The following is a 25957-nucleotide window of genomic DNA, read 5'->3' on the forward strand; positions in this document are numbered from 1 at the left end:
GTAATCCACTCACTTCTCATCATCTCTACTGCCACCTCCCCTGGCGAAGGCGACCATTGTTCCTGCCAATTTTAGCATCTCCAGTCCCTTCCCCCTCTCTTCTGTTTCCAGCACAGCCATGAGAACATCTATTTAAAATGCAAAGTTAACTATGTCACTACCCTGCTGAAATTCCTCCCATGGCTTTCCACTGATGTTAGGAAAAGTCCCAGATTTGGGGACCTGGCATTGATAGTCTCAGCATCATCTGGCCTCAGGTGGCCTCTCCCACCTCATCCCTCAAGTCTCCTTTCACTGTCTACATCCTGCCCATGACTTGTTGTCCCCACAGTACAGCAGCCCATCCACTCCACATCTTTGTTTCAAGGCCTAGTGCAACTCTATATTCTAAGTCCCAGTCTCCAATTCTGGCTTTCCTCAAATTTCAGTGGCTTGATTGCCACCAATTATGCAAGTGAGAAACCCCTCCTCTGAGAGCTGGGAGGAGACCCTAGGTCATACCCTCCCAAGTGGTGGCCCCATCCGATGTCACTCCCAGCATTGCTTGCAATTCCTTTGGAGTGGGACTGACTACCACTTTGAACAAGTCCTGTCACATGTCTAAACCAGCTCAGTTTTCTCTATGGGAAGCCCAGAACAGTGCCTGGCACAAAGTAAATGCCTGATAAACATTTGCTGAGTGAATGAGACCCCAAAGGTTGGGCAATGACTAAAGGTAAGGCAAGAAGCAGAAAGAGGAGCTCTGGGATCTGTCTGGGGTCTGTGTAGCAGGGGAGTGGGTAACTCTTAGCTGGTCTCAGGAAAGCTAGGTGACCCTGAGTGTGTTCCCCCAGGCTGGAGACCCACCCTCTGCTGCCACCCATGTCTTCTGTCAATGGATTTAGATTTTCATTTTCTCAGGGAGAAGGTGGGAGGTGGGAGACAGGGTGATCCCAGTTTAGCCTCCCTGAAATTACCACTGCCATCAGAGGACCCCTTGGCCTGGCATGTCACATACTAGGCTAATTCCAACCTCTAGGCCTTTCTACTGGCAGTACTCTCCTCTGGATTTCCTTCTTCATTCCTTCCCATCCGTCTGCCCTTCTTCAGTCAGACCTGACTGACCCCTTGTGGAATCTCTGACTTGACTCCTCATCCAAGTCCCCTCTCTCCTCTTTCCTCCATGTCCGTCCAGTACCATCCCCTTCCCCCACCAGCTCCAATCTGTCTCCAGCTTTTTTTGGCTGCTGTCTCTTCCTCCTCCTCCTCCCTCCTTCACTGACGCTGAAGAATCAGACCTGGCTGTCCTGGTTTCTGGAAATACCCGTGTGTGGGCAGTGGCTCAGCCCTGAAACAGAAGGATGGATGGATGGGGGCTGCTGGGCCGCTCTAGGTTCCCAGTGCAAAGACACCAAAATCCAAGGGTGTGGTCCTTGCCTGTCTCCCTCTGGGGAAGGGAGGGCAGGAGGTTTATTGAGTAGTGGGGAGGCTGGGAATTCAGAGGGCATGAACACAGGCCATCTCATCTCCCAGGTCTTCCTCATCAAAGCAGGAGAGGATGGACTCCTCGTCACTATAAAATGAGCTGGTCCCCTGTGCCAGCAGGTCACTGGCAGCACTGTCCATCTCGTCCAGTGTCAGGTGACACGCAGCCGCAATCTCCTGCTTGGCCAGGGCTACAAAGCGTGGGTCTTGGGCAAAGAAGCCCAGGCCCTCGGAGATGAGCACCTGGGGGCACAGATGGGATCAGAATTGACAGAGGGCACAGCATAAAGTCGAAGCAGCATTCACAGAGGGGGCACTGTGGATAAATGATATAGCCCTGGGGCATGCAGGGAAGTCAGTGGGGGGCAGTGGTGCACACAGCGTGCTAAGCAGGAGTCACAGAGCAAGGGGAGAGCTACAGGCACAGCACAGGGACTGGGGACCCCTTTTCCCTCCTTCCCAAGCTCCCGCTTCCTCTCCTTCCTCCCCATTCCTCTTGCCCATGCCCCTTCTGGACTCACAGCCTCCACCAGGCTGTCAGCACTGCCCCTCTTGGCATGGCTGGGGTCTGAGTGGGTTCCAGGCACGTGCAGACAGGTAAAGGTGCGCAGTGGACCGCTGGATTTGCCGAGGTATCCCTCCCTTGCTGTACCCTCTTCCACCAATAACAGTGGGGCATACAGTAGCCGACCCCGTTGAGGGGTTGCCCAGGAACCCTGGATCAGAATAAACATCAGAGGGACAGTGATTGATGGGTGGGTTGTGAGGGTGCAGGACTCACTCCTGCGCCTACCTCTTACCTGCAAACACAACTGGAGTCAAACTGAATGTGTGTAAATCAGACTTGAATTTATTTAAAAGCATAGAACACCTGGGGTTAAATCTCAGCTGTGCCACATACTAGCTTGAGTGAGCCGCTCTGGGCTTCAGTTTCCTCATCTGGAAACTGGGGCTGATAATAGTACCTACCTCACAGTTGCAGGGAAGATTGTGTGAATCCATAGGTGCTCCATTCTTCAGAAGGACCTGACGTGTAGTGTGCCTGATAAACTCAGCCTAGGTTGCCCCCACCCTGTTCCCTGCCTCACCTGTGCCCTGCTGGGCCCTGAGTTGCGCCCACGATGATAGGTGCCTGGGATGGGCAAATCATCACAACTGCCCTGGTGCCGCAGACACTGAATTGTGAAGGAGGGCTTCTGATCTGGGGGTGGGAGGAAGGGGGTACCTAGGGCAAAGAGGAATATCAGTGCCTCCCCAGTCCTTTGCCCTGCTGGCCCTTGGGGGCCCCCAGGACCCACTCCCACTCTCACCTGCAGGCGTCGGGGGCAGCAGACGGCGGCGTGTGGCATGGTGCTCATCTCCATATTTCTGGGGTCTGTGAAGTGGCAAAAAGATGGGGTGCAGGGGAGTCCCTGCCTGCTCATCTAAGTAGGAGAGCCTGTGTGGGAGGGAGGGAGGGCAGCAGGTGAGCTCAGGCCTGGGCATGGGTGATGGGGTGCTATCAGCCCTGCCTTCCCACACGTGGCTCATGAGCTCATCCTACTGGTCATGGTCAGAGAACCGGCCAGGGACCTCCTCTTCCTCATCCTGTTTCTCCTGCCCTTCAGTTTCCTTGGGCTGAGAACTTCCTTCTTCTGGAATGGTGAAAATGGGAGCCCCGCAGCTTCTCCTGGAGAAAGTGAGACAAGTTAGGCAGATCAGATTCCCCCAATATGTGGTTCTGGGACCCTGGTTCTCTCTCACTCCATGCCCCTCCCTTACAGAAATGCTGGGCTTCTAATTTTTTTTTAATTAGGGGGAAATTCGCATAACATAAAATTAACCTGTCATCATTTTAAAGTAGACATGGGCTTTCTTTTCATAGACGTTTGTCTCGTTGGAGGGACCCAATATTTGAAAAGAAACCAAAGTTGGTCTGTTAAAGAGACAACTTTAGCACAAGAATTGGCGGTGTGTTGAGGGAGGTGAAGAGGAAGCTGTAAAAGTTAGGTGTGACCTCATTTCATCAGTCCATTATCTCCATGAGGTAAGTACCATTATTATCCCCCTTTCACAGGTGAGGAAATTGAGGACCATGAAAACTAAGTGACTGGCCCAAGGTCACTTAGCAAATGGCTAATTCAGGCTTTGAACTTAAACCCATTTAGTTCCACATTATACACCTTTTGTCTTTGCATTGCCTTTCTCACATGAATCTCTTATTACCCTTTATTCCCACTTAAGCTCCCATCTTTACCAAACTTCCATTAGAAAGCCCTCTTAGGCCCTCCTCCAATGCCCCTGAATTACCCCCATACAGTGGCTAGTCCCTTCCTTCCCTCAGGTCACTGGCAGCACTGTCCAATCTTCCTTCAGACTCTTGGCTGTACCTGTGGACGTGGGATCCAGTCTGGGACACACTGGATTGTCTGGAGTTGGGAGCTCCCTCTTCGTCATCACTGGGCCCAAGGGAGAGTGACTCTCGGAATTTATTCCCAGCAGGCAGAGACACAGAAATCATGGAGCTCTGGCGGGATGGGGGCTGGGAGCCCATCGGGGCCTGTGGGAGTCACAGGACTGAGTGTTGCATCCATGTTATATGGAAGTCACTTGGTCATATAGTTTCTCTCCAATAAGTTCCCCAGGGGCCGGGCTGAATCTGGGTCTTGCCCCCTAACAGTGGATGACAGGTGCCAAACAAACATTTGTCTATTGCAGGGACTGCTTCTCTGGGGGGCTTCTTCCCAGAGGCAGTGTGGAAGTCCGGGGATTGAGGGAGTATTTTACAATCCTGGGGGAGTGGAAACTTGTCCTCACTTTGTATGTTTCTGTGTCCTTCTCATCTTCCTCCTCTCCCCTTTTCCCCTCTTCTTCCTCCTCTGCGTCACAGGTGAGGGCTTGCCGGATCTCAGAACCCAAATCCTGTAGGCTCCTCAGACCAGCCTGTGGGGGTGGAAAAATAGGGAAGCAGGACAGCTCAAGGTCTACACTCCCCTGTCATTGAGCTTCCTTCCCATGCAGGAGTGTGGGGTCTGGGAAGGAGCCCCTCATCCACCCCTGATCCTCTGTGGATCGTGGGGCCTCAGTTTCCTCATCTGTGACATGGGTTCCATGAGATCAAGAGGGTAGTCAGCTTCTGCCACAGTGCTCCCACCTACCCCCACCCACCCAGGCCCGGCCCTGAAGACCTGAAGGGCAGAGGAGGTGCTTGGGGAGGCCTCAGTTCCTAGTAGCCCCTTTTCTTTCCTCCGTCGGAATTTGCGGAAATAGTCCTGGATCAGAAATGTGGCGTAGAATTTGCCCACAGTGACCTCTTCCTCTGGGGGAAAGGGAGAGGAAGCAGGGTCACATCGGGGTTCTCTGTTCCCCCCACCCTATGCACAGCATGGAATCCCCTTTTTGTCCCCACTCCTCCAGCCAGTGCTGGTTTTGTGGTGGCGAGCAATCAATCATCTGCCATTCAGAGGTTGGCTCAAGGAACTGGGGTGGGGCCTGCTCACCGGCAGCATGAGGGATGACCTCATCTAGCAGCTTCTGCTTCATCCTCTTCCAGATCTTTTTGATGACAATTCGGAGCTCCTGATTGGCTTGCTCCAGGTTCCCTGCATCAGGAGAGGATGTGGGGCATGAACCAATAGGGAAAGCCCTTCACAGTCACTCCCTCACTGTTGGAGGGGCTTCACAAGCTTCTACCACAGTCATGCACCGCCCCCATCGGACAGGTGGGGGAACAGGCCTAGAAAAGCTGAAGTCACCCATTTTGAGGTTCAGAGCTAGGATTGGGACCGTGAGTCACTCCAGTTTGCTTCCTGTAACCTCCCCAGGGAACCTTCCAACTCCTGCCCGTCCCCTCCCCACACACCTTCTGTCTTGATCTTCAAGGATGTCCGAACCAGGGCAAAGAGTGTGGCGTTGAATGTCACCGTCCCATCTGAGTTGAGGGGCATGTTCATTGCCACAAGTCTCTGTGCACACCAGGGACATGAAACTCACTTTGGGCAAGTGCCAGGAATGCAGGGACGAATGCCCAGAGGCAGAAACCTTTGATGATGCAACCAAACACCCCTTCCTTATCCAAGGTAAAGTCTCTGCCCACCCCTGCCAGACAGTGGACAGTCCTCTAAGAGGCAAGGTGGGGGGTGGGCAGTTGCACAGACCTTGCAGGCCACTCGGTGTGGACACAGCTTCCCAAATCCCAGTGGAGGCTGGATGCGTCTTAGCAGGGCAACCACATCCAGGTGCTTGATGCGGCCCCTTGGGCAGGTGGGGGTGGGCGGGAGGCACTACTGGGTTGGAGATACCCACTCTACCCCTTTTTCAGGGCCCCACCAGCTCATCACTACCTCTCCCCACCAATACCCCAGAGCCTGCCAGGGAAGAATTGGAGGAGAGTGTGGCGGGGGCAGAGGACAGGTGCAGTGGCAACCTTGGGGCATCTACTGACCAGGTAATGGGAGGAGTAGGCCAGACGTTGTGGGGCTGGGGTACTGTGTGGAACAGTGCATTGTCCCATGGGATACCAGGTATGGGGTTAGAGGGCATACTTGGCTCCAGGGTCATATTCAGACCAGATCCTCTTGAATTCATCCAGGTGATGGGGGCCCAGGATTGACCAATCTCTGGTTAGATAATCAAAGTTGTCCATGATCACAGCCACAAAGAGATTTATGATCTGCGGGACAGTGAGCAGGAGGGTTAGGTGAAGGGCAGAACAGGGTATGGGGGGTGGTGAGAGGCTGACGTAAGGTTATATGGTCACTAGGTCATGAGTTCCTGGGTTGATCTTGTCACCAGGTCAACCCTTTTATCCACTCTGAAGATCTGGGCTCCCCACTTCATTTGACATCCCCAGACCCTTCAGGACAAGCCCCCATGGCTGTGGTGGTGGTTGTGGAAAAATGGTCCTCACCAAGAAGGCACAGAGCATGAAGAAGCTGATAAAATAGGCGATGGCGAAATTGCTACCACAAGTAAACTCCTCTCCAGGACCAAAGTCAGATTCAGGGTCACACCGATTCCCAGGAAGGGTGGCAAGCATTATCTCCTGCCATGCCTCACCAGTGGCACACCTGGGGATCACATGGGGGTGCCATCTTGGAGAGCAGGCTATGAAGTCAAGGCAAGTGGCATTGTGGGGGCTGGAGGGGTTAGATGACTCACTTCCTGTCAGGGGCTACATCTGGCACAGATAACATTTTGACATTTAAAAAGCTGGCATGCCATGTTGATGACAGTCATGTTAGCATTTTATAGATGGGACACTGAAGCCTAAGAAGGGGATACATCTTACAGCCAGAAAAAGGATGGATCAGGCTAGAATATTTTAAAAGATTCAGATCACAGGGAAGAAAAATCTTGGGCAATATGGAACTCCACGCGGCCCTGTTAGTTTTACAGCTCAAGCAATCTGGGGCCCAGACAGGGTGTGTGGGCACACAAGGGCATGCTGGGGGCCGAGATGGCAGGGAAGGGTGTAGATGTTACCGGAACAGAAGTAACACAGCCTGTGGAAAAGTCTGGAAGTTGTTGTTTCGGTTGATCTGTGTTCCATCCTGAAGAGCCACCTTGCCGAACATCTGTGGGCACACAGGGGCTATGACAGAGGGGTGAACCAATGCCTCCACAGGTTCCCACCCACTTCACAACTCCTAATCCCCAAAGGATCCTCGCAACCCTGACAAGTAGGCACTGATAATCCCATTTTACAGACATGTGGACTGACTCAGGGTCATCCAGCGTGTCTGTCTGTCTTTCCACCCACCAACCCCACTTTTGGGTTATTCATACTCAACTCCCCTCAGCAGAGGAGTGTCTGAGAGATATTCCCTAGGGTCCCCACTTGCCTGCATCCCAATGACCGCGTAAATGAAGAATATCATTGCGATGAGAAGAGCAACATAGGGCAAAGCCTATGGGGGTGGAGAGGAAGACAGATGCTCAGGTCCAGGCAAAGAACCATAATCCCCAGAATGCACTGCTCCCTTAAGCCTGGGCCTGCTGAGAGATGTGGTCCATCCACCAAGTGCACATGTTATGACTACCAGTGTCTCCCAAATGTGAGCACAGTGAGGGCCAAGGCACGTTGGGGATTGAGAGCCTAGAAAAGAGGGAAAACTGGAAATGATAGGTTGCAGGTGGGTATGTCATGGGAGATATAGTGCTGAGGGTGGTAAAAGGCAGGCTGAGAGGTGTGAGGTGGGGGCAAGGGGTTGGTCAAAGGATGGGGGTGTTACCTGGAAGGACTTGATGAATGTCCAGAGCAATGTGCGGATCCCTTCACCCTTACTGAGAAGCTTGACCAGCCGCATGACTCGGAAGAGGCGAAAGAAGGTGATGGAAATGTGGGAACTGTCCTCAGAGCTCTGGGGTTCGGGGTGTGGTGGGTATGCTCAGCCCACATTTGCCCCAGAAGCCTCCCTGTCTCATGCTTTGGCCCTCCCATCCCTTAAATCCCTCAGAAATCAGGCCCAGGGTGGTCAGGGAGCATATCTAAGGACTCATCGGGAAAAAAGGAAGGGAGAGTGGGAGAGAAAAGAAGCAGAGAGTCCCTGGTGTGAGGTGGGGGGGTTACCTCGCCAAGGTGGCCACCATTCTGGAGGGAGATATGGCCAAGACAGAGGTGACAGAAGAGATAATGAGATCACAGCCCCAAATGAACCAGGAGAGAAATGATTGAACAGTTATAGGGGATGATGGATGGCAGAGTCATTATGCAAGGGATGGTGGGGAAGGTTATGTGGTAGTGGATCGAGATGGTTGTGGGAAAAGTTGGCAATGAGGGTGGAAGGAGAGGAGATGGTACAGGAGATGATGGAGGAGACATATTGGAGCCAGTGGAGGAAATGATGGAGCCATTTATTTTATGGAGATGAGAGAACCAATGGGGGACCCAATGAAGAAGTCAGTGATGGAGATATGGAAGCAGCAGTGTTGTCAATCAGGGTTATAGAACCATGTAGTACCCAGTGGAGGAGATTATGGAGCCAACAGTGCAGTCAGTGGTAATGACAGGCATGAAAGACCCAGTGTCGGAGATGATGGAGTCAGTGGAGGAAATGGAGCCGATGAAGGAGTCAGAAGAGATGATGGAGCCAATGGAGGGGAATGTAGAGGAAATAAAGGAAATAATAGAAATAACAGAGTCATTTTAGGTCATGGTGGAACCAGAGGATAGGTTGCAAATGGAATGAGGGAGCTGGTGGAGGGGGACTTTGGTTGAACCCAATAGGAACTCAGAAGGGATAGAGCTAGAATGAGGAGCACTGAGTCTCCATGAGTGGGGTTGATGGGAGTGGGAGCCACATACACATTTGAAAGAAAGCCCCGGGGTTGAGATGAGGAAAGGTTAGTAGGGGGAGTGTGGGTTAGTGGAGAGGCCAGTCCTCACATTGACTTCGGTGACGGCAATGTCCACTACGCTGCCCACCACAATCAGAGCATCAAATGTGTTCCAGGCATCGGCAAAGTAATGCTGTTGGCAGGAGGAAAGCAGTGCCCTGTCTTCTGAGAGCCAGCAAGCTGGGTAGGGGGCCAGTAGTGGTAAGGGCACTGGGGAGGCAGGGCCGAGCTTGGATCACATGATAGGCCTACCTCTGGATCCCTCTCACTCCCTAGTCTCACGACTCCCTGGTTGCTGCCCCCCTAAGAGCTCTGCAATGAGTTCCACCCCAAGGGATTCCCACAGAACAGGTGGGTCTAGGGCTGGGGAGCACCTTGGGTTTGAAGGCGATGATTTTGAGCACCATCTCAACAGTGAAGAGGCCAGTGAAGACCATGTTGAGGATATCCATGGCATAATTGAAGGGAGCAGTCTGCTCATAGTGCTGGGAAAGAAAATCAGATGTGAGGACAGATCCTGAAGCAGAGATGCTCCCCACCCCCAACCAAATGTTCTCTGGCTTGGACTGAGGTGAGTCTGGGGGTGTGGTAGTACTACGCATTGGCCCAACCCCTCACATTGTCTGCTTCCCATTGTGGATTGTAGAAATCCCAGCTTCCTTTGCAGCTAGTTCTGACTGAGACAGAAACAAGCCTGCTGCTGGTTGGGCAGCTTCTGTGAAAAATATTTTTGTTTTCCAATAAAAGGCTCAAATGGGGACAGCCCTCTGGTACAACCTCCCCTCCTTTCTCCTGCCCTGAATGTAGTGTTGACACCTGGAACTGTGGCAACCACCTTGTGACCATAAAGCAACAAGCATGAGAATGAAAGGAGCAGAAAGATGGAGCCTGAGTCTCTGATGAGCATGAGCATGCAGCCTACCTCCACACTTCTTGTTATGTGAGGTAGCTACCATATTTCGTTGACTCTAGGATACACATATTTTCACATTTTAGAATTTCTGAAATTGGGATGCACGTCACAATCAGTGGCAACTTACAATTGCCATCTGCTACTTATTTTTCACTTCTTAGATCTCTGAAATCAGTATGCAACTTACAGTTATTGCCCTTAGATTTGAAGAAATGTGGCAAATATCTTTATAGTTTAAGTCTCTGTCAGTTGGGAGTTTTGCTACTGGTAGCCTAAAGTGTTCCTAATGGTTCCCAAGTGATTGTGTGGTCAGGTTAGGGTGTCTGGCAGGGGAGGATCTCAGACCTGCATGGCTAGAGCAACCGTGTTGAGCAGGATAAGCAGGAACATGAGGTACTCGAAGGCAGCAGAGTTCACAGTGGCCCACACGCGATACTGATGTGGGTTCTTGGGGATATATCGGCGGAGTGGCTGGGCCTTGAGGGCGTATTCCACACACTGGCGCTGCATATGGGTTCAGGACATGAGTGAGCAGTGGGATCCAGAGGCCAGGAGGTGTGTATGGTGCTGGGGTCATGGATTAGGGCTCAGCGGTCACCTGGTTTTTATCCAGTTCACAGTGTTGGTACTCCTGCTCGCCCTGGGCGCGGAAGGTGATGATGACAAAGCCCACAAAGATGTTCATCATGAAGAACGCAATGATGATGATGTAGACAATGAAGAACACTGAGCGCTCGACACGGTGATTATAGACGGGGCCCTCGTCCTCTGCATGTGCGTCAATGGCCTTGTATAGCAGCCTAGGGAGCCGGTGGAGGCAGGTGAGGGGCGATCCCAGCCCCCTCAGACCTCCCCCCAGACCCTTCATCATAGACACCCCAGAATCTCCTTCTTGGCACCCCAAAGACCCCTAATTCCCCTGATCTAACCATCTAGGACCTCCATTCATACCCCAAGAGACCTCCACCAGGCTCTCCAAGACCTGAAATCCCTTGAGTTCCCACAGACCCCCAAATCCCCTTCTCCAGCCACCTGGAGATCCCCACGCATTTCCCCAGAACTCCCCCACCAGCCCCCAAAGATCTGTAAATCTCCTGTCCCATCATCCCCGAGATCTCCAACTAGTACCGCAATGAATCGTGCAGCATCCTGGAAATCCTTGAACCTCCCAATCTATCTCCTCTGAGACCTCCACCCAGTCCCCCCAGACACCTACCCGGTCCTCCCTAAATCCTACCCAGTCCTCTCTAGACTTCTACCAAGTCCCTCATAGACCTCTACCCAACTCCTGGTGACCCCACCCACCCAGGTCCCCAAAGCACCCCAGCCAGCTACTGGGAGACCCTCACCCAGTCCTCTGATATGCCCACTAGCCCCGAGAAAACCCTATCCAGTCTCAAGAGAATTTTATCTCATCCCAAGATACTCTCCCACCTACCCCCGTCAGATTCTAAGCCAGTCCCCTAGAGACTCTTTCCCAGTCCCCTGCCCGTCCCTGGGGCCCTGCCCCTCACGCAGGCCAGCCTTCAAAGGTGGAGACAGTGAACAGAGCCATCATGGCTGAAAGGACATTGTCAAAGTTGAAATCGCTGTTGACCCAGAGCCGCTCCCGGACCAGGGGCCGTGACACATCTCCATCAGGATAGACCAGGAAGGAGCCCCTGTGGATGTTGCAGACAGGCTGGGTGGGTGAGGAGGGGTGGGGAGCTGTGGAAAGGGGACTGGGGTCTCCAGCATGGAGGCAGCAGGACATAGTGATGTAGCTGAATAGCCTGGGTTCAAATCCTGCCCCTCCATTTACTGGGTGGGTGACCTTGGGCATTTAACCTCTCTGTGCTTCCGTTTTCCCCATCTACGAAATAAGGATAATAACAGAACATATTTCCTGGCTTGTTACAAGGATTAGTAAAGTCAATCAAAGAGAATAATGTGTGGCACATAGTTGGCACCACATATGTTAACTCTCATCACCATTATCATCATCATCATTACCACCCAGAAAAAAAGTAATACTAATAATAACCAACATTGATGAGGACTAAGTCTATGCAAGGCGTGGTGGTAGGCTTTACATGGAGTAACTTTACACTGTAGTACACTCTGTGTAGTAACTCATTTACTCCTCACAAAAAACTTATGAGATCCATACTCTTTTTATCCCCATTCTTCAGTTAAGAAAAATGGGACTCAGCAAGGTTAAGAAATGTAAGAAATTACAAGGTTAACAAAAGTCTCATGGGATGGATTTGAACCAGGAATGTCTGACTTCAAAGCCCATGTTTTAAACCACTACCCTCTACATGAGTCTCAAAGATCGAAACTGGGGATTCGGCGGGGGTGGGGAGGGGTGTGTTTGGGGAGTTCTAGGAGGTTTGGAGTGGACTGTAGGTAACTTTGGGGAATGTGGAGAAGGGTTTGGGGGAGGTTTTGGGGGGCCTCATAGTCTTTGATGAGATCTGAGGGCCTTTGTAGTTCTTGGGAGAGTTCTGGTGGTGTATCTTGGGATTTGGGGAGTTCTGGGAGTCTTGGGGGCCTTGATAAAATCTGGGGGGTCTCTGCAGTTCTTGGGAGGAAACTCTAGGGATTTCAGGGGCGCTGGTGAGCTCTAGGGTCCTCTGCGGCCTTTGGGAGGTGTCCTGTGCCCCATGGAATGCAGGGTCTTAGCCACTCACTTGCATTCTTGGGGTGTGTGTTTGGCCTCATCAGTGCAACTGTAGAATTTCCCCTGCAGGGAAGATATTTGTCAAGCAGGTTTACCCTTAATCCCCACCTTAACCTGTGCCTGAGCCTCACTCCAGCATTTCTTCTCACCTTGAAGAGCTGCACGCCAATGCAGGCAAACATGAATTGCAGGAGTGTGGTTACAATCATGATATTCCCAATGGTCCGGATGGCCACGAACACACACTGCACCACGTGCTGCAGGCACCCACAGATATGGGTAATGGACATTGCAGGCCACAATGGCCATGGTGCCGGTACTCTGGGCATGGATGGGGCTCAGGGACTTGGGTCGGGGACATGTGGTCTCAGGTCAGGAATATGTGGTCAGGAACACATGGTCAAAGGGCAGTGATGTGGCCCAGGGATATGAGGACACCAACCGGCAATAAGTTTTTGCCAGGCAGGGGTGAGTGGCCACATGTTGCAAACTCGGATCAGAGAAATGTGACCATTGGTAAGGAACAGGGGTCAGGCCACATGGTCAGTGGTCCCGTACATGTGGCTACATGTCAGGTCCAGGCTGTGTGGTCATGCATCAATGCAAATGGTCAGTCTGATCAGTAATCCTGGCCCCTCAGGTGGGGCAGGGCCTGGTACTTGTGGACTTGGGTGTGGAGGGGTTACCTTAAGTCCTTTGGCCCGGTTGATGGCTCGAAGGGGCCGAAGTACTCGGAGTACTCGTAGAATCTTCACCACGGAGATGGCGCTGGAGCTGGGGAAAGGGCGGTCCTCAGGCCCTGGCTGGGGCCTGGTCTGGGCTCTGGGAGTAATGGGTGGGTAAGGGGTGCTCACTGGATGCCAAAGGAGATGAGGGACACGCTGACCACCAGCAGATCCAATAGATTGAACCAGCTACGGCAGAAGGAGCCTCGATGCAGGAAAGCCCCAAACACCATCATCTGGGAAGTAAGAGGTCATAAGGCTAGACCCCAGATTTGGGGATAGAAGGGGGAGGAGGGAACAGAAGCAGTAAAGGTGGGCTGTGGCGGTTGGTGGGGAGTGGGTTGAGGCCACTTGGGGTATGATTGGGGGCCCATTAGTTACCTTTAGTAGAATCTCCACAGTGAAAATGGAGGTGAAGGCATAATCAAAGTACCCCAGAATCTGGGGGATGAGAAAGAGGGGGAGTCACTGAGTCATTGCTGAGGGGGATCCTAGGCATGTGTGTGTGTGTGTGTGTGTGTGTGTGTGTGTGTTTGTACCTCTCTACACAAGCATAGCCCTCCCTCCTTCCATCCTTCCTTGCGTCCTTCCCTCTCTCTCTCATGATCATCAAGAACTTCTCTACAAGGCAAAAGTCTTGGCCATCAGAAAGACCAGAGTTCAAACTTGGGCTCCTCTGCCTCTACCCAGCCAAGTGGGTGCCCTTGGCCCACTCAATCTCTCTAAGTACAGATTCCTTCTCAGCTGAATACTGATCTCCTTCCTCCCTGGCACTTCCTGAAGTCTGTTGCACACACAGTAAAGGCTGGCACCACAGCAGCTGCCATTATTGCCCCTCTCTTTCTACCTAGATAGGGGTGTTCTCCCTGTCTCCATCTTGACCCCAGCTTGTGCCCAGTAGGACACCCCTGGGAGTGCTCCCCAGCCCCCAGCCAAAAGCTCACATGGTTGCGGAAGGAGTGGGCTCGGATGGGGTCCTCGGCGGCCAGGGACACACTGCTGAGGATGATGAACACCAGGATAAGATTGGTGAAGATGTGATGGTGTATGAGGGTGTGGCAGGCCTTCCTCAATCTGGGGAGTAGGGAATGGGCCATGGTCAGAATCCCGGACCACAGAGTTGATTGGGAGAGCCTGAGGGATGCAGCTCAGACCCTATTGCATCAGGCTGTGCACCCCTCCTCCAGCCTTGGCTGCTGCCTGGCCCTCCACCTGCCCCAGCCCCTCCTGCCCCACCCCCTCATCTATTCCCGGTACTCACGGGTTGGTTTGGCTGAGGCAGAAGAAGGCACTGCCCTCAGGGATGGGCACTACCTTCTCCTTGGGTACAACTTCCTGCAGGAGTTCCACACGCCCTGCACCCCCTTCTTCCTCCTCCTCTTCCTCCTCCTCTTCCTCCTCCTCCTCCTCTTCCTCCATGCCTGGCACCAGAAGCTCTAAAGAGAGAGAATTAATTGAGAAAATGTATGTAAAATACGTAGAACAGTATTTGTCACATGGTACATTCTTCCCATCTCCCTGCTAGAATGTCAGCTCCTCAGAGAAGGGATTTGAATTTGTTTTGTGTCCCCGGCACTTAGATCAGTGCCTGAGATACAGTAAGGGCTCAGTAAATGTGTGTTGAATGAACATTGCCATCCTTACAGTCATATACACACTATTATCACATAAAGGCTCTGAGAAGTTCTGCAGTAAAACAAAACATGTTTATCTTTTTTAATCTCAACATTCCAAACATTGCTGGCCACCTGCCAAGCCCATTATTTTCAAGATGATTTCAGAAAAGCTTGCTCTCCAGAGAAGAGGATCTCAGGGGTCAAGAGCTCTGTCTGCGTGATGTCCCTAAGGTCCCACACCTCCTCCACCTGGCCCTGGCCACTTGCCTGCTCCTTCATTCTTTGCGCCCTTCTCTTCCTCATTCTCCCCACCAGGCACCTGGGAACAGGAAGGTGGGGGGGTCACCAAAGGTGGAGGAGACACCAGGAGATGGACACAGGGGAGGCATGGAAGGGGTGGAATAACGAAGGAATACATAGGCAGAAGTTGAGGGCTAGACACAAACACATAGACGGGTATTGGTGGTAGTATGATGTATAGATGGTACTCAGGCTCCTAACTCACCAAAGCTCCATTCTCCTGTGGTGATTTCCCCTCCGTGCTCTTCTCCCTGTGTGAGAAAATGGGGGTGGTGGTGATTGCTAAGGATTACAACAGATGGGTGAGGCTGGGGCGGGGGGTGGGTGTTGCACTCAGAACAGACCTTTCTTAGACGTCATAGACCCTCTCTGCTTCCGCCCTCACCCCCACAGTCTGTTCTTCTTACAACAGCCAGAAGGATCCTGTTAAATCCTAAGTCTGGCACATCCCTTCTCTGCTCATACTCCTCCCATGGCTCCCACTCACTCAGAGCAGAAACCGAAGTCCTCACTGTGGCTCAGAACGCCCTCAATCTGGCCTCCCTATCCCCTCAGTTGAGTTCATCTCCTACCACTCTCCTCCTTGCTTATTTCACTGCAGGCTCACTGGTCTCCTTGGTGTTTTTTGAAAGTGCTTAGAGTATCATCACCTCAGGACCCTTGCACATGCTGTCCTCTTGCCTTGAACATTCTTCCCCCAAGTATTTTCATTGCTTTCTCCCTCACTTTATTCAGGTCTCGGTTCAACTGCCCCCTCTGCATAGAGACCTTCCATGACTACCCTAACCAAAATAGCAATCTTCGTTTCTCTCTATTCTTTTATTTAGCTTTCATTTTCTTCATTATATTGTTAACATACTTAAAGTATATTATATATTCAGTTGTTTGTGTTTTGCTTGCCTTCCCCAACTCAAATGTCAGCTCCATGAAGGAGAGGACTCTGTCTACCTTGACCCTTGCTGTCTCGGTATCTAGACCAGAGCCTGGCACAAAGTTGGTGCTCAATAAGTGCATGTGGAATGAATGAGGACTGCAGGTTGGATCTGCGGGTAGGGGTTGCCAGGATGACCGAGCCATCTCTGGTGGTGTGGGATGTGTGTGTGTGGGGGGGGTTCCTCGGCAGGGACCCAGCGAGAGATTGTGTTGGAGGCAGAGCCAGACATCACCTGCTCTTGTTCTTGGCAGTGCCTGCATCGCCACTGGCCAGGTTGTCCACAGCAATGGCAAGAAACACGTTCAACAGGATGTCTGAGTGAGCTCAGGCTGCAAAGGATGGAGAAGCAGCCTGCCTCTGGACCACCCAAGTCCCTCCATCCACGCCCACCCTGCCACTATCCAGCAACCCAAGGCTCTGAGGATACAGTTGCCACAGATGAAGAGAATGATGAAATAGACACACACCAGCATCCCTGGGAAAAAGGGGCCGCCGTAGGCCATGATACCATCATACATGACCACATTCCAGTCCTCGCCCGTCAGGATCTGGGGGTGGGAGGTCACCATGAAGCTCTTGGGACCCTCCCCCGACTCTAGGATGCTCATGACCTGCCCATCCCATGGTCTCCAGGCCCCACCTGAAAGACAGTGAGGAGGGCCTGGGGGAAGGTGTCAAAGGTGCTTCGCTTAGTGTGGGTCTGGTCAAAGTTGAACTTGCCCCCAAACAGCTGCATGCCAAGCAGGGAGAAGATGATGATAAAGAGGAAGAGGAGAAGCAGCAAGGATGCGATGGATTTCATTGAATTGAGCAGGGATGCCACCAAATTGCTCAGAGATGCCCAGTGCCTGCAGCAGAAATGGAGGAGGCAAGGTTGATATGTCGAATGGTGAGTCAGGAACCAGGGTAGGGCTCCAGCTTGGGATGCATTGGGGCAGGCTAGGTTAAAACGACCTTTGGTGTCAGGGTTGGTAGTAATTTTGTAGTTGGGGTGAGTTGAGAATAAGAAGTGAGGGGAAGGCTGAGTTTGTGGTTAGGGTTGGCATTAGGGGTGTAATGGGAAATGAGGTTAGGATGGAGGGTAAATGGAAGTTGATGGAGCTAGAATTGGGTTTCAGGTTGGGACCAGGACTGGGGATGGGGTTAGGAATTGGAGATGGGGATGGGATGGGGGTTCGGGGATAGGGAGTATTTGCAGATGACCAAGTTTGAGTTGAGTGTTGAGACAGGAGAGGATGGGAATAAGATTGGGGCTGGGGCTGAGAACGGGTTGTGGTTGGAGATGAGCTGACGGTGAGAAGTTATGGATGGGGGTTGTGGTTATTGATGGGGATGAGGCTGTGAGTTAGGGATGAGGTTGAAGATGGGCTTGGGATTGCATGTTGGGGTTGTAAATGGGCTTGTGGATGATGACTGGTTGGGGTTGGGTTAGAGCTGGTGTTATGGTTGGGGGTTGGGGATGGGGTTTGGGTTGGACATGAGTATGGAATTGAGTTCACAGACAGGGTTGAGTTTAAGGAAGGGGAAAGAAATGGAGTAGACAACCTCCCCACCGGACTTGAATCTCCATGAAGGCAGGAACTTGTGTCTGCTTTGATTTTTGGTGTTTCCCTAGGACCTGGAAGGGTGCCCGGCATACAGTAGGCACTCAATGGATATTTGCGAAATGAATGGTGATATGGATAAAGTTATCATTGGAGCTGGGGTGGGGACTGTTTGGGCTTTGTTTTGGGGCTCCAGTCCTACCCACCCTCCCCCCCAAACACACCTGGTGACCTTAAATATCCTGAGGAGGCGCACACATCGGAGCACCGAGATGCCCAGGGGCTGCATGGCACCCACTTCCACCAGGGTGGTCTCCAGGATGCCACCACAGACCACAAAGCAGTCAAAGCGGTTGAAGAAGGAGGAAACGTAGGCGGAGGGGCCCAGACCATACAACTTGAGAAGCATCTCCAGGGTGAACAGACAGAGCAACACTTTGTTGGCATACTCTGTGGGGAGAGGGGGAGGGGCAACCAGGCTAGCCAGTTTGCATGGTGACATGTGGGGAGGTAGTGGTCATGGGGTGATCTGGGGTAGCTGGTATTGCAGGTCAGGCACAGGCTGGGGGTGGGGTTAGGGTTAGGGATTAAGATGAGTTTGTAGGTCAGAGTGGGTGAGGTTTTGAGGGGCTTGAAGCTGGGGCAAGGGACAGAGTTGGGGTGGGGCCTCAGTCAGCTTCTGAGAGCCCAGAAAAGCTACATTTTAAGGGTAGAGTTAGAGGCTGAGGTTTAGTTAGGACTGGGCTGGTTTGAAGATTTGGGTTAGAAGAGTGCTCAAATATTAATATTGGGGTAGCACCTGCCACTTACAAAGTGTTAGCTTTACGTGGGCCATGCAATGTTCTAAGCACTTTTCACTTTAACTCATTTAATCCTCCTAACCACACCATGAAGTGAATACCATTACTAGCCCCATTTTGCAGATGGGGAAATTGAAGAACAGAGGGGTTGACTTGTCCCGACAGCGCGGGGTTAAGAGCCTGGACTCTGAAGCCAGGCTGCCTGGGTTTGCCACTCACTAGCTGAGTCCTGGGATTGGTTACTTAACTCTTCAGTATCTTGGTGCTCAGTACTCTGTGCCTTAGTACTTCATTCTCATAAGGTCGTGGTGAAAAGAAACTGAGTTAGTACATGTAAAGCCCTGCGAATAGAACTTGACACTCAGCAAGCACTACGTAAGCGTGAGCTACGAGGTAGGATGGGACAGGCTAAGGTTTCTGCATGTACTTGCTCAGTGAGGCAGTGTTGGGGGGTCTGAGGCACCTGAGGGATCCTGGATTGCCGTTTCTGGGGTGGAGGGAATGGGGGTCCGGGGGAGACAGCTGGTAGGCTGGCGGGCGCACCCTGGGTCTGAGTGAGCCACACAGGCTGGCCGTGGTGCTCTGAGGCGATGGTCAGCGTGTTGAGGAAGACAAGGAGCAGCACGGCCCAGTAGCAGGCATTGGCCTTCACAGCCCGACGGCAGCGGGCCCGAAGGCCCCGGCTGGCTCGACGAAGGCGGCGGCTGGGAGGAAAGGGGAGCCAGCTGGCTGAGATCACTCACTTCAGCCTGCCCTGGGGTGCTCGGGTGGGGCTCACAAAGTCATGGGGTCCAGAAGTCACATAACTTCCCCAACTCACCAGCCCCTGGTTTTCATGATCTTGTTTCTGGAAAAGAGGGGGATGAGAGGTAGGTGTCATAAGGGGCAGAGGGGGCAGACAGCGGCTGGCGTTGGAGGTCAGGGACTGAGGTCAAGGTTGGGGTCTAAAGTAACTACAAGGGGCTGGGTTTGGACTGGGTTCCGGGTTGGGTTAGAGGTCAAGGGTTGGGGACCCTCACAGGCAGCGTGTACAACTGGCCAGGGCCCCTTCTTCCTCTTCCTCATCGCCTGGAGACTCTGTCATCGAACCAGTGTCACTGGCTGGGAGGCTGGCTGTGGATAGGGTGGGAATAGAGGTCAGCACATGAAGGCCTGAGGGTTCCATCCTTGGTTTTCTCCTCTGTCTACCCACCCCGCCCCTCTCCCCAACCTGGATGGAGCCCCACCATGGCTGCTGGTGGAGTGTGTGGAGCGGGTGGAGTGACTGAACCAACGCAGACGTCCATGTCTCCTATTGGTCAGCTCTGCCAGTTGTGGCCCTGAGGGTATAGGGAGGACAGTTAGGGAGCACAGCCTGGAGTGAAGTTACAGCCGTATGTGTGTGTAGGTGTGTGTTTGTGGGTGTGGCAGGGGAGTTGTTACTTGGAATCTTTGTTCTGGGTACAGTTGGGAAGGGGATCTGGGTCTAGGTCTGGGTTCTGTGTCCAACTGGGGGCTGGGTCTCAGGAGGGCAGCCCACATCTGACGCCTGCATGAAGCAGGGAATGGGCCAGATTAGGGTTGCCTACGGTGGCCAGCTCGGCCCTCTTCAGCCACAGAACCAAAGTTTCCATCAGCTGAGAGTTCTTCGATGTCCAGCTCCTCCGCTTGTGTGATCCAGTCCAGGTAGCCCCGCAGGTCCTCCTCCAACTGCTGCTTCTCCCGAAGCTTCTGGAAATCCCCTCGTGCTTTTGCCTTTTCCCTCTCCTTGGAGAACTCCCTGAGGGAGAAGGATAGGGGGCTAGGTGGGGGAACCACCCTGCCCCCTCTCCTTCCCCATTCCAGCCACACTGGCTGTTCACTGACTATGCCAAGCACATTCTTGCTTTGGAGCCTTCACATTGGCTGTTCCCTTTGCTTGGGACACTTTTTCCTCAGATATCTACATGGCTCATTCCCTCATCTCTTTCACATTTTTAATTAGATAATACCTTCTCAAGGAGGCCTGCCGTGACTGTCCCTATTTATAGTTGCAAGATCTTCCCCTTCTTATTTTTATCCTTCCTTTCTTTCCATAGCTCATATTCCATGTAAAACACTACATATATATTATTTATTGTGTATGTTGCTGTTATCTGTCTCTCCCCTCCAGAATGTAATACCCAGGAAGGCAGGGATTTTTGTCTCTTGTTCCATTCCTAAAACGGTGCTTTGGATACAGTAGATGCTCAATGTTGATTGAATGGAGGGTTATTTTGGATGTGTTTTGAAGGTTGTGTAGGAGTTTGCCAGGAACAAAATAAAGGACAGGGCTGAGGGGCAGGATAATGGGAGAATGAAGGACAAGATGAAGGGAGTGTCTAGGCTCCTCACCCACTCAGGACGCCAAGTACAAGGTTGAGAACGAAGAAGGACCCAAAGATTACGAGACTCACAAAATACACCCAGGGCAGCTCATATCCCATGGCATCCTGCATCTGGGGAGAGAGAGAGCATGCATCCCTCAGGTTATGCAGACACTCCCGCCTGAGCTCAGGGAGGAAAGGCAAGTGCAGCCTTCGCACTGTGTGCCTGCGGTCCACCTCACCCAGTAGAGCACGTCGGTCCAGCCTTCCATGGTGACGCACTGGAAGACCGTCAGCATCGCGAAGAAGAAGTTGTCGAAGTTGGTGATGCCTCCATTGGGCCCTGCCCAGCGCCCGCGGCACTCGGTCTGGTTCAGGGTGCACACACGCCCTGAGCCCGAAGATGCACAGGGCGATGGGTCCTCCTCAGCTTCCGTGTCTGTGGGAAGACTGGAGCTCTGAGCTCCGAAGCACACTCACCCACAGTCGCTGCCACATTGCAGCCCCGCCCACCTGGGAAGTGCAACTCAGGGTCCTAGACTTTTCTAAATCAAGGGTAACCCTTAGCCCCTGACTCTGCCAGGTCAGGATTCTGAATCACTGGGAAGCTGAACCCCAACCACAGGGATCTAGGGAGTGGGACTGTAAATCTTGGGGCAGAATCTTGTAAATAAGAGTGAGGCATGAGACTGGGGGCAGTGGAGTCTTGTGGATTTGGGAGGGGATCTTTAAAAGAGGGTGGGGTGGGACAGCCGGTTGGCTCAGCTGGTGAGAGCGCAGTGCTCATAACATCAGCGTGGCCGGTTGGATTCCCACATGGGCCAGTGAGCTGCGCCCTCCACAACTAGAGTGAAAACAACGACTTGACTTGGAGCGGATGGGTCCTGGGAAAGCACACTCTTCCCCAATATTCCCCAATAAAAATTGAAAAAAAAAGAGGGTGGGGTCAGCTTGGGCTGGTGTCTGAAAGAAAGGCCTGAATACATGGGGCCAGTAGGGAAGCTTAGAATCTTAAGTGCTGGGCAGGGCCTTGGCTGAAGGGTGGTCTTGTGATAGGACCGAGGTATTAGTGAGGGGGGCGGTTTTAGTCTGGGATTGAGGGCGGAGCTTTAAATATAGGGGTAGGGCTTGTTTATTGGGGGTGGAGCCTGAACCTGTGGGTGGAGTCTTGTGAATTAGGGTTGCCTTGAGAACACCGTGGGCTCTAGGAACCAGTGGAGAGGGCGTTTCCTATCCTGAGAAGGGCAGACTGGCTAACCAGATCCCAGGAAGTAGCACGTCTTGTGCATGCGTCCGAGGAACAGCTCGAGTCCGATGACGGCATAAATAATGATGACGAAGAGCACTAACAGCGCGATGTGCAGCAGCGGCACCAGCGCCTTCATGATGGAATTGAGCACTATGTGCAGGCCTAGGGGGAGCGAGAAGTGGGCGAAGTAGGGGAGGGTCCGCTCAGCCCCTCTCCTGCTCCCCCCTCACCTCCAACCCCGGGGGCGTTCCACTCACTCGGGACCCCAGACACCAGCCTCAGTGGCCGCAGCACCCGAAATGCCCGCAACGCCTTCACATCGAAGCCCCCCGGCTTCCCCCCAGTATGCGGAGCGTCCCCGGGCCGTCCAGGGCCCTGCTCCAGCAGCACGCTGAACAACCTGATGGGAGAGCCAGGGACGAGGTGGGGGTCAGGCCTTGGCACCCTCTCCCACGCCTCCTCTCTGCTCGGGAAAGAACAAGTCCCTGTAACCGGAAAAGCAAATAGGCTTAAAATATGTTAATCTTCCTGATTCTGGCTGCCAAATGGGGACAGTCTGAAGTAGTCGCTTCCCTGAGCCCCGAATTAAGCGGGGGTCTGGAGTGGGAAGTTGAACTAGGGTGGGGGTGTCCCCCGCAGATGCGCACCCAACCACGACAATGATGAAGTCGAGAAGGTTCCAGCCGTTGCGGATGTAGGCGCTGGGATGGAGCACCAGCCCGTATGCCACGATCTTAAGCACTGTCTCCACAGTAAAAATCACCAGGAATACATATTCCACCTGCTCCTGGGGGAAGAGTGGAGATCGGGGAGGTATTTGGGTTGGGGATTGAGGGGAGGCAGGGAAGAGGGAATAGCTGGGACAGAGTGTGGGTCTGGGCAGGGGAGGGTCATTTGGATCAGTGCGGGGTGGGGCCTGGCTGGAAGGCTTGAGGAGCAGTTTGACTAAGGCTGGATCTGACTGGAAAGACAGGGCATGGCGGGGTGAGCCTCACCAGGTTGTGGTTGGCAGAGTTGGAGTCGTCCTCTGGGAAGGGGATGTAGACCCCCAGGGCCACGCAGTTGGCAAAGATGGTCAGCAGGATGAGGATGTCGAAGGGCCTCAGGTGGACATAGTCAAGGACCCAGGCAGAGCAGCCTCAGAACCTTCGCATTCCTTTGCTGACCTCTCCACCCAGTGCTCACTGTTGACCCCAAGGTGACCAGCCCTCACACTCCTAGCCTCTGCCCTGTCCAAGGCCTTGACTCTGACCCCCCCCCAAAGCTTAGTCATCCTCAATCTTGTTGTGACTTACTCCTTGACTGTTGATTCCCCTGATGACTTTCACTTTTCTCAACTCCCCCTTTAAGCCAGTTCTCGACACCCTTGGACCCTGGTAATCGTAGCCCTTCTTCGTTCTAGCCCTGACCCAATCCTTGACCCTTGGTACCCTGATGACCCTCACCCCAATGCCTGCCCTTGGCCTTCCAGGATGCTTCCACTCCACGATGCTGATGCAGGACTGCCGCAGAGGGTTGGCCAGGGTGAGGCAGAAGAGTGCCCGGGGTGACCGCTGGGCACTGGCCACTGCCACCGTCTTGTGCTTACTGTGCTGAGTCCTTCGCTTAGGGGTCCCTAAGCCCAATGCCCTGCTGGTTTCACCTCCTGCTTCTGGGGGCCCAGGGCACAGCCCCCATTCGGGACCAGGGACTGATCCATTGGTTGGACTGGGCTCTGGGGTGATGTCTGTGTGGAGAAACCGAGTTAGGAGGGACAGGTTGTTGGGGCAATCATCGCTGCCTCCTACCTGATCCCATCTCTCTGTCTGAGGGAAGGAGAAAAGAGCATGCAAAATTAGAAAGAGTTGGGGGTACCTGAGTTAAGGATTGGGAGGTAAGAGTTGGTGTTGGAATTGAGTGGGTGTAGAGTGAGAGTTTATAGGGAAGTGAGGGTGAGATTATGTTTCCAAGTGAAGTAGGGTTTGGTTTTAGGATTGGGGGTAGAGTTTAAGTTGACATGGGGTACGATTAAGTGTATAGCTAGAGGCAAATTTAGGGTTAAATCCACCTGGTGGATTTCTGGGTTGGGTTTAAATAAAGGTGGGAATGGAGTGTGCATAGGTTATGATTTAGGGTTAGGACTGAGTGTTTGAATGAGCTGAGGTTAGAATTAGAATCAAGGTTAGGGTTGACATTGAGTTTGGATGGGATCTGAGTTTTGCATTGGGGTTTTCAGCTAAGGCCATTCCTAATTCCCATGGCCTTGTTTCAGTTTCTGAGGTTCAGTAGATTGGCCTGGTTAAGATCCCCACCTTCGGAGAAAAGAAGCTGTCAGAGTTTAAATCCTGACTCTACCACTTGGTAGTTGTGTGTGGCCTTGAGCAAGTTACATAACCACCCTGAGCCTCAATTTCCTTATCTTTATAATGGGATTGTAATAAGAGAACCTACATTATAGGGTTGTTGTGAGGATTAAATGAGTTCAGCATTCAGAAGACTGTCTGGCACATAGTATTATTCCCATTTTGCAGGTAAGGAAATTGATGCCAAAAGAGGCAGTAAGTGATTTGATGAAGTCACTGAATTGGGGGTCAAACCCAGGCAAGCTCTGACTCCAAGCCCTCATGACTTACTACCACCATTAACTGTGTGTTCTTCTGTCTTCCTAATTTTCCTTATCCTTAAAAACGAGTCTGCATTCTTTCTGGAATGTCAGAGACCCATTCACTAACACTATTGACTTCCAGGGGTTGGGGTTGAGGTTAGGTGACTTTAGAGTTCATGGTAAGGTCTGTATTCATGTTGGGATTTGGACTCTAACAGGGGTTTGCCATCTGGTCGGTAAGGTTTTTGTCAGGATTAAGCTTGGGGCTGACTTTGGAGTTGAAGTTGGGGTGGGAGCTAGGATAGGGGTCAGGGCCAGGGTTGGGTTTGGATTTCAACTAGGAACTATGGCTGTGGATAGGACTAGGAGGCAATAGGGGACAGTGTCTGGGTCAGGCTGAGTGTCAGGGCTCAGTTGGCAGTGAGGCTGTGTAAGGGACTGGCTGGGATGGGAACAGGGTGATTTGGTTCTGGTCCCCTGGTGGCTCTCCAGCGGTGGGGTCCCAGTGGGCAGTGGGTGGGTCAGAGGGGCCAAGGGTAGAGCAGAGCCCAGGCTTGCTCAAAGGGTCTGCAGGGGTAGAAGGCTGCTCTCACCTTTCCCGCCTTCAGATGCCGACATCCTTCTTTCCAGGTTGAAGAGCCATCTGCAAATAGCTCCCCTCTCTTCCCCCAGCTTTGGAAGGATTAAGGTCACAGGGCGGGGCCATCACAGGGTCAGATGGGAGGGTGAGCAGGGTCGAAGATGGGACTTTTGTGGGGCAGAGCCTTGCAACAGGAAAGGCACTGATTTCTTAAAAAAGTATTTTTACAAAATATATACCAGCACCAAAGAGCCAGAAACTAAAATAAGAACAATGACATCATTTTCTGAAAAGCATCTGAAATTTTAAGTACATAGGAATAAACCTAACATAATACAGAGGGTACCAAAAAATGTATACACATTTTAAGAAAGGAAAAAACTGTATTAAAATTGTAATACTCATTATATACCAATAAGAAAAGATGAATATAAGTCATGTGTACACATTTTTTGGCACCCCTGGTATATGTGCAAGATCTCCATGAAAAAAGTTGTTAACTATTATCAAGTGATTAAAGGAGACCTAAATAAATGGGTAAACATGTTAAATTAACTAATTGAAATAGTCAAAACTGTGAAGATGTCAATTCTTCCCAAAGTGATCTAGAGATTTAATACAATCCCGAACAAAATCTCAGAAGACTTTTCCGTGGAATTAGACAAAGTGATTTTAAATGTATATCGATATACAAAGGACCTAGAAAAGCCAAAATCCTTTGAAAAAAAAAATTGTGGGAGGACTTGCCATATCAGATATCAAGGCTTGTTATAAAATTACAGTAATTAAGAACAAAACAGTTCCAAACCTGAGCCCCACATATATGTACCCATGATTTATGACAAATGTCCCACTACTGAGCAGTGAGAACAGGGTGGTTTTTTTAAATGAATGGTGGTTACATGAATGTTTACTGTGTAATTATTCTTTGGAGTGTATACATAC

The 25957-nt window shown here is 52.1% G+C and overlaps 1 protein-coding gene across 2 annotated transcripts; it reads right to left on the reverse strand.

Annotated features, from left to right (window-relative positions):
• Nucleotides 1–366: 366 nt before the first annotated feature.
• On the reverse strand, nucleotides 367–25050 carry CACNA1F (calcium voltage-gated channel subunit alpha1 F). Of its 2 annotated transcripts, none has more exons than XM_019714274.3 (48): nucleotides 25026–25050; nucleotides 23325–23574; nucleotides 22844–22949; nucleotides 22496–22635; nucleotides 22106–22248; nucleotides 21858–22010; nucleotides 20842–21038; nucleotides 20628–20731; nucleotides 19877–20034; nucleotides 19502–19594; nucleotides 19295–19388; nucleotides 19096–19122; nucleotides 18819–18979; nucleotides 17700–17925; nucleotides 16572–16779; nucleotides 16359–16479; nucleotides 16164–16245; nucleotides 15203–15248; nucleotides 14965–15016; nucleotides 14343–14502; nucleotides 14026–14155; nucleotides 13463–13522; nucleotides 13211–13317; nucleotides 13043–13130; nucleotides 12506–12613; nucleotides 12367–12419; nucleotides 11209–11355; nucleotides 10293–10494; nucleotides 10040–10198; nucleotides 9156–9266; nucleotides 8831–8914; nucleotides 8015–8035; nucleotides 7677–7805; nucleotides 7287–7352; nucleotides 6928–7019; nucleotides 6353–6512; nucleotides 5988–6115; nucleotides 5601–5697; nucleotides 5306–5408; nucleotides 4944–5045; nucleotides 4632–4762; nucleotides 4261–4386; nucleotides 3834–4003; nucleotides 3026–3133; nucleotides 2775–2902; nucleotides 2553–2665; nucleotides 1986–2180; nucleotides 367–1707 (listed from the first exon to the last, which is right to left on the reverse strand). In XM_019714274.3, exons 1-48 carry the CDS (start codon nucleotides 25048–25050, stop codon nucleotides 1477–1479), a joined length of 5895 nt encoding a protein of 1964 aa, XP_019569833.3. In that variant the 3' UTR covers nucleotides 367–1476. The 2 variants fall into 2 exon arrangements, with proteins under 2 accessions (XP_019569833.3, XP_019569831.3); XM_019714272.3 differs by having other exon boundaries at nucleotides 19844–20034.
• Between the last annotated feature and the right edge of the window lie 907 nt (nucleotides 25051–25957).

Source organism: Rhinolophus sinicus, chromosome 18 (assembly GCF_057876585.1).
Source record: "Rhinolophus sinicus isolate RSI-liver-muscle chromosome 18, RSI-T2T, whole genome shotgun sequence".
NCBI lineage: Eukaryota > Metazoa > Chordata > Mammalia > Chiroptera > Rhinolophidae > Rhinolophus > Rhinolophus sinicus.